Source organism: Corvus moneduloides, chromosome 20 (assembly GCF_009650955.1).
Source record: "Corvus moneduloides isolate bCorMon1 chromosome 20, bCorMon1.pri, whole genome shotgun sequence".
Taxonomy (NCBI): domain Eukaryota; kingdom Metazoa; phylum Chordata; class Aves; order Passeriformes; family Corvidae; genus Corvus; species Corvus moneduloides.
Genome location: NC_045495.1, coordinates 5,066,373 through 5,074,099, shown reverse-complemented (window position 1 = coordinate 5,074,099; position 7,727 = coordinate 5,066,373). Strand labels below are relative to the sequence as shown.

The 7,727-nt window shown below is 48.4% G+C and overlaps 1 protein-coding gene across 6 annotated transcripts in view; it reads right to left on the bottom strand.

The window, feature by feature from the left end:
• Nucleotides 1–349: 349 nt before the first annotated feature.
• MYO1C (myosin IC) overlaps nt 350–7,727 on the bottom strand; it is a 52,338-nt gene continuing 44,960 nt past the window's right edge. For all 6 annotated transcript variants that reach the window (XM_032129848.1, XM_032129852.1, XM_032129847.1 and 3 more), the window contains exons 19-32: nt 7,403–7,520; nt 7,106–7,219; nt 6,859–6,935; nt 6,683–6,751; nt 6,361–6,445; nt 6,006–6,165; nt 5,371–5,454; nt 4,222–4,315; nt 4,057–4,112; nt 3,495–3,630; nt 2,920–2,990; nt 2,566–2,663; nt 2,300–2,399; nt 350–1,762 (exon numbers count right to left, since the gene is read on the bottom strand). In XM_032129848.1, coding sequence (XP_031985739.1) covers nt 1,736–1,762; nt 2,300–2,399; nt 2,566–2,663; nt 2,920–2,990; nt 3,495–3,630; nt 4,057–4,112; nt 4,222–4,315; nt 5,371–5,454; nt 6,006–6,165; nt 6,361–6,445; nt 6,683–6,751; nt 6,859–6,935; nt 7,106–7,219; nt 7,403–7,520 — 1,289 coding nt within the window. In that variant the 3' untranslated portion in view covers nt 350–1,735. The remainder of the gene's footprint in view (nt 1,763–2,299; nt 2,400–2,565; nt 2,664–2,919; nt 2,991–3,494; nt 3,631–4,056; nt 4,113–4,221; nt 4,316–5,370; nt 5,455–6,005; nt 6,166–6,360; nt 6,446–6,682; nt 6,752–6,858; nt 6,936–7,105; nt 7,220–7,402; nt 7,521–7,727) is intronic.

Genomic DNA, 7,727 nt, shown 5'->3' with positions numbered 1-7,727 from the left:
CCTTTGTTGCTTGTACTAGGAACAGTTGGAGGGGGAGAGAGCAGCAGGAACAGCCTTGTTCTTCAGACAGGAGATCAGGAAGATTTGGTCTGAAGTGTGAGTTGTGCTGCTGGGAGCAGCCCTTTTATCCAGTCTTTCCCTATATAAAACCCTGGGAAATGGTTGGTGAGTTCCTCTCACCTGCTCTTGCAGCATTTCTCATCCACTCCAGTTCCATGGAGGGAGAGATGGGACACAGGTTTCCTGCTCGGTGGGGAATGACCTGCTCCTTGTAATGGACACAGAGATGGGGCTGGGGCTCAGCCTCACCTGAAACATGTAAGGAAACTGCGCCAAAGACAAGGGGGGGTGGGTTTTTTGTAAAAATTTATTCAGCGTAGTCTGGCAGAGGTTATACACCAACATCTGCAGCGTGCTCTGCACACACTGCAGCACATCTGGGGGGGATGGCCTGCAGTGTATATCCCACATTCCAGCCTGGAGCAGGGCTGGACAATGGCATCATGTCAGGAACCAGAGGAGATGGAGCTGAAGGTGCGAGAGAGGCAGCGTTGGGTGAGATTCATTCAGGGCTGGCTGTGGCTGCACCAGGAGGGAGGGGAAGGATGTCTAAGGCAAGCAGAGCAGGATGCCTGGCTGTGGAGCTGTGCCATGGATGCAGCAGGAATTCCCCATGGAGCCGTGCACCCTGCAGCTGTTGGGTTAAAGGAAGGTGCTGAGGAGGAACCTGTGCTGCAGCCAGCAGCCAACCCCTGTGTCCCTGGAGCTGTGGGCAGCAGCAGTGCCCAGCCCTCCCTCGTAAGGCAGCACTGAGGCACTGATACAAATACTGTGGGAATCAGACTTCCAGTTATTGCTGGGAACAAGAGGAAAAGCCATTTTTTCTGAAGGTGCTGCTCTGAGCCTGCGGAGCTGTGTGGGGAAGGGGCGGTGGTGACTTCCAGACAGGGTAAGGCAAGAGGGGAAGCTCATGTTCATCCCATAGCCAGCCCAGAGCAGTGGTAACCTCTGCAGTTTGTATTACATTGTGTTTGTGTGGATATGAAAAATTGCTACGGTATAAAAATAGAGAGCAAGAAATGGGACAGCTGACTTCAAAAAAAGATAAAAGTCTCTGGATCCTGATCAGTGAAGTAGTTACATGATGGGTTTTTCAGGTTATACCTTGTAACCATAAACTAAAAACAACAAAAATTCCAAATCTAAAACATAAAAGTTTCCACATCATCTCTCGTAGTGCATCTAATCCTTGGCTATAAAGTATTTACACGTTTTACTCATTTACACAATATGGCTTTGCTATATTTGTAACACAAAGCATTAAAACATCTCCGAGCAAAATTCTTCATAAAACATTCTGAATAGAAAGTTTGGCATTTCATTGATTTGGCTGAGAAAGCAGCAGAGTTACTTGTTTTCTGATTGTGCTTTTTTTTGGTGATGACAAGCACAAATTTTGGTCATTTCCATCAGGGCTTAAACTCTCCCTCAAAGCCCAGCTGAAGGTCTCGAGCTGTGGTTGCAGGAGCTGTGCTGGACCCCACGTTCAGTCGGGTAAGGAAGAGAGGAGAAGGCCTTGGTTTGGGACTTTGAGAACAAGACAAGAGAGCAAGGATGTATTCTGTGGTTGTTCTGAAAGTGCAGGTCTTTGGTAATAACAGAGAGAGCAAAGCGAGGAAGGGGGGGGGTTTGCTGGGAACAATGTTCAGCCAATTCCGTGGAGGAAAATTTTTCATCATCGGGAATTCAACCGAGGAGCGACCTGCAGGAGAAGGACAGGTTTGAAAGTGTGTTCAAAATGCTGCAAAAGGTTTAATTCCTGAACATGCTGAGGCTGTTCTGAGGCTGGGCATCTGTGGTCCTAATGGGAGCTCTCAGCTTTGCTGGAAGGGGTGTCAGTGCAGTCTGGATTTGTTCTGGATTTAGTTCTGAATAAGCTGGGATCAGACAGTGCATAAATCAGCTGTGGGGCTGATCTGACTGCCAGGATCACCATAAACAAGCTGAGAAGGGGAGAGCGTTTTGTTTGGGTTTTTAAATGTATTTAAAATCTGATTTGCTGTGGAGTTAATGAATGTTGGGGGCAGGGGGAATAAAAAGTGAGTGCTAGGACAGTCCCTTGCTGAGTGTGAGTGAGCTTGGCAGCCCCTCAGGGCTGCAAGAGCCTTGTACCCAGCTCCAACTGTGGGAAAGGCTGGGATGGCAGGGCACTGCCATTGGCAGGAACATCCCATGGCACATGTCCCATGTCAGAATGCTGGTTTGGATCCAGGGTAAGTGATCCCCAGCCCACACTCACCACTGTTAGATGCCCGTTCTTGGCTTTGGCTATGAGCAGTTCTGAGCCCGAGATGAAGTCGATGATCCCTTCTTTGCCTTGTCCTACTGTGAACTTTATGCTGTGAAGAGCAAAAGGTGAGAACAGCTCTGGTGAGCGTGGGGGATTCTCCAGGAGCTGGGTGTTAACAGAGCTGCAATAGATCTGCTCTGGAGCCTTGGTTGAGGTGGGTTGGGTACATTTGGATGAGGTATAAGAATGTTTAATGCTGAAGCAGTGCCACTCACCTGCCCTGGTTGATGTTGACGTTGTTGATTTTGTTGGCCAGAATGGCTGTTTTTGTCAGTGTCTCGATCACATGGTCACTCTGCAGGACAACGTCTCCCTGGTAGGAGAGTCCATGCTTTAGGAATCGTGGCTTTGGTGTCACTGTACCAAAACTACCCTGCTGTAAGGGAGGGGGGACAGCGACAGCACCAGAGCAAGCACTGCTGAGCCCCAGCTGAGAGTACAGGGAAATACCAGTGAAAGGCCCCTTAGAGGTGGCACAAAGTCACATCCCTGTCACCTTGTGTGCCCCCCTGTGCCTTTCACCCTTTCTCCAGTGGGGGCTGGAGGAGGGAGGGATGAGCCCCCAGTACCTTCTGCTTGTTGTCCTCGCAGTGCACGTGCAACACAAACAAGTTGTCACTCAGGCTGCTGACGGAGATGCCTGGGGAAGAGAGGGGAGTGTCAGCAGGGGAGCACTCCACAGCCTCTCCCAGAAATGCAGCAACTGTTCCCACACAGCACAGCTGAGAGGCTGCAGGGGGGCTGAGGGGAGAGGCTTCAGCCAAAGGCTGCAGTGACCACTGCAGCAGGCTCGGCAGTTTCCCCAAAGAATCGGGTCCCTGTCAGATATTCCGAGGGCCAAAAGCTGCAGCAGTGGCCCAGGCAGCTGCTGGGCAGGAATGGTGCAACTATCCCTGTGGCAGGGCCCTGCAATTGGGAACTCACTTGGGGGAGGGTTGAGGGAGATGGATTGAGTCATTTTTATGACATTTTATGGAGCCTCATTTTAGAAAAACTCAGTTACAAGATACTAAAACACCAGGATCAGCTCATCCCGTTCTTGTCCAGGACAAAGACAAGTTAGGGTTTGTATGGGTGCATTAAGAAGTGCAGCTGAGGTGCAGGGTCAGGAGAATGCCCAGCCCCCTCCCTATGCCATTCCCACCTGTCAGGTTGGAGTAGTTGATGCGCTGCTTGATCCTGGACTCCTCCACGACGATGGCTGAGCTCTGGGTGAGCAGCAGCTGCCGTGCCCTCGCCTTGTAGCCCCTCCTGTCGTACTTCACCACGGGCACTGCGTACTGAAACACGAGTTAGCTGGGCCACATCGCCCCTGGGGCACTGCCAGCCCCCAGCAGGCACCAAACAGGGCTTGGGAAACTGGGAATGCAGAAAATCTCTGTGCCAGAACTTCCTCGCTGTCCCAGAGCAGCTCTGGACACACTGTGGTGGCTGCACTGCTTGGGGCTTGGGAAACCCAGGTTTGGTGTCAACTCTGGGGGTTTCCCCCTTCCTCTCCAGCTGTAAGCCATTCAGTTCTTAACTGATGTCATTAAACTGCCCAAATTTCCACTTTCTAATCCATCAGCTCTTCCCAGACTGTCCTCTAAAGTATTATAAGCTTAATACAATGTAAAATTCTTGCTGTACTTTCTCCAGAAATCTCATATTCCCCTCTGCTGAATAACTCTGGAAGCTTGACAAAAGTATTGAGACACATCTCTCACCTTAAGTGCTTCATTTTCCAATGCCTGAAGGACTTTAGTATTTATTTCTTCTCTACCTGTATTAAAACCAAAGAGGTGGGGGGTCAGAAAGGAATTTCCAGCAAGAGAAGGGTAGATTAATCCCCCCTTTCCTTCTTCCTGTTAAGCTTGGCAACCCCTACTCACCCAGTCGAGTGTTGATGAAGAGCCTGGGAACACTCTGAGGATAATTGTCTTTTTTACCCTTGAAAATCTCACTGGCAATTACTTTTTGTTCCAACTGCAAGGACAAAAGAAGTGTTCTTGTTTAGTATAAAATTTCTCCTCATTAAAAAGATACATGGTGTTAGATGTTCCCTTTGTGGTTTTATTAGCAGCCATAATTTAGTTCCTGTTTGGATGAAGAGTCACCCTAAACCTTCAGTCCCTCGGAGGTGGCAGAGTTCCAGCCCCTGCCACTCTAGCTCTGGGCTCCTTAGCTCCAAGAACAAACCAGGGACTGGGAGAGTGGGAAATCCCCACTGCTGTACTTGGGGCCAGGGCTGTGATACGGACAAGGCACCTGAGATGATTTACAGGGGAAAATGGGGATAAAAAAGGCTCCTTAGCAGTGAGTCTGCTTTGCTGGGGGAAAGCAGCTGCTGAGCTGAGTTAATCCCATGTCCTTAATCACAGGCTCAGCCCCAGCCTTTCATTCCAGGTGTCCATGCACTGCAGAAGGTGAGAGATTGTGCAGTGAAAAACCTTCACAGCAGTTACAGCCAACATCTCTTACTATGTCTCTTTACTGAGCTTTTTTTTTTATATAAAAACTCCCCCCCTCTACCTTTCCATGAGATGACTCAAATCTCAGTATCATTTTTATTTCTTTTAGCTACAAGAGCAGCTGAAACTGTTCCTGTAACGTCTCTGTTTGAAAAATGACTGGGTTTGTGTCTGCAGGATTCTTTCTCTCTACTTTACATGGTACAGGCAGAATAATGCAGCTTCTTATATTTTTAGCCTCCATGGGCAGAGTAACGGGGCCTTTCAATAGAGAAATTATGTGGGGGCTTGGCTCCACAGACTTCTTAAATAGTACCTATTCAAATATGTATAGAATGGGGTCTCTTCTATGCACATTCCAGTCTTTTAGTGTTTTGTCTCTAACCTAAACCTAAATCAATGACCCTGTTCCCGTGGTGCCCCAGAATGCAGCAATTCACAACCCTCCAGCTCCCCACTGCTGCCCTGAGCCCCAGTGCAGGGCCCTGGCCCTCCCATCCAGCTGCTCCTCTCCTCCATTTCCTACAGGCTCTTGGGAATGCCAGGGAAACCCTGCAAGGGTGCTCGTACCTGCTGCTTCCACTCAGGGCTGATCCTCTTGCAGTAGGTCCAGACCATGTTCTGCATGCAGAGCCTGCGCAGGAGCTGCGACGCCTGCGGGGAGCCCATGGGAAAGGGGATGGATCAGAACTTGGGAACAAACCCAAAAGGGACACATCCAGCCCAGAACCACTGACAAACCCAACAGAGCAGCTGCAACTGCAGAAAATGCACTGCTGGGTTAAAAAGCTGTTTCCTGACCAAGAATTAAATAATAAATAGTTGATTTTTTGCCTTTCTATACGAGGGTTTGCCCTGTGACTTCTCCAGCTGCTTTAGAACAGGGAATAAACACCAGGATCCCTCCTCCGTGCACTGCTGCGCCCTTCCTGTCTTCCAGCTGTACCTTCAATCCAAACAATCCTTTGGATAAAGTAACTGGGATTTTCTGCAATATTTTGTTTTGAGCAGATAAACTAATTCAAGCAGATGCACAATAATAATAGCACCAGAGGGAACTGAATTTGTTAAGAGAAGAATGGATGGGAATTTCAGAAATGGATGAGAAACCCAGGAGAAAATGGTGTTGCAAAAGCACCACACCCCAAGAAGCTGCAATCCTCTAGCCCTGGATTCCCCTCCCACACCCCAGGTCTCATTCCCACCTCACAGAGCGATGGGGGAGGAGTTGGCCAAGATTTGTCCAAGACATTTTTTGGTAAATTCCTCTTGAGGTTCATCAGGAAGGAGAATCTGATGTAATCCAGGAAATACTCGTTCTCTGGGCACCGCGGGTGGTTCCGGTAAATGAAGCCTTTAATGAACCTGTGGGTGTGAAAAATATTGTTAGAAAATTGAAGAAGTCATCAAAATTAGTGGTATTTAAATGCTTTATTTCCTGGGCTTTATTTAATAGTTGTAACTAATTTTAAAAAACTCTGTAGTGACAATAAAGTTTATTTTTAGCATCTTATTGTTAAGGAATGTGATGTTTGAGGGCTTGGGCTGTTCTTCACACACCTCCTGATGATCTCCACTGCCCATTTCCTCTTGGCAGCTTTTCGGCGTCCCAGGGTTCCCCTCCACCAGGACTGGATGGTGATGGCTAAAAATAACACAAAAGATTCTGCATTAAGGGAGCTCCTTCATCCCCAAACTGACTCCACACAAAACTGGCACCAAAAATGCTCAGGAAAACCCCCCCTGGAAATAAACAGCTTTCAGTGGGCCATAAGGAATACGAGTTTTTAATGATATGATACATTGGGTAAATGTCAGTAAAAAGATGGGAACTGCTGTGGGAGCTGCTGGGGGAACATCTCTCTCTCTGTGTCTCTCATACCTGAGCGTTTCATGGTCAGGAATTTCTTCCGGCGGTAGAAACCTCTCCACGTCGCCTGCATTTTTGTGGCTGAAATTGCAAGAAAAGCAGCAATTTGCAACTGTGACCAAGCAGATTTTGGTAGAAAAAGACTCAACATTTTAAACAGAAATCCACTGCAAGTGTGAGTGCCTCACCCAGACTCTGCTTCCTCACTTCCAGAGCATCTTCTGTCGCAAACAACGTCTTGGGAAAGCGGATAAAAATCTTTGTTCTAGAAACAGAAATGCAGAATTTCATTTAACATGCTGGAGAAAGTTACTTTTGGCATCCCCTTTGGGCTCTGTAATCTTTCCCTCCCCCATTATCTAGAGAAGCTTTATTTCAAAGGGACAACACAGACAAGCAGTGATTCATAACCTCAAATTCAGACACAGAACTGACCGTCCCATTTTGTATTCTTCTGGTTTGTAGCCAAGATGCTTCACCAGCACAGCCACTCCATCATAGGGCCGCCCATCCCACGTGGGCCATGTTTCTGGACACAGGGATTTGTACCTGGAATTGGCAGGAGAAGAAATCTTAGGGAGAGAAGTGCAGTCCAAGGAGGGAGAGAGCCCAAGCTTCCCAGCCCTCTGTGTGGTAGAGCTGCTGTTCAAAACAGCTCCCCAGCCTCAGTATCAATGGGATGAAGCCCAGGGAGAGGGAGCAGCAAAGGAAAGAATTCCAAAGCAGCTTTACCTCTGCAGGAACACCTCGTATTTTCTCCGATAGGCGAAGCCGGCTCTGCGCACCCGGAGGTTTTCCATCAGCCCCAGGTATTTCACCTGGTGTCGGATCAGGACTTCATCAAATCGATCTTGGCAGGGCATGGAAATGGAAAAACACAATCAGTGCACAGCTGCCCCTTTGCCTGGAGAAGGGGAATGTTCAGCTCTTGTTGTGTCTTACACAATTACCTTTAACCTCCAGTGAATCCTCCCAGCCCAAGTCCCACAAAACTTTGTGTCTCCTGCCTTCCCCCCCCAGCCCAGCCCTTTTTAATTATTTATATTTAGTTCCAAAA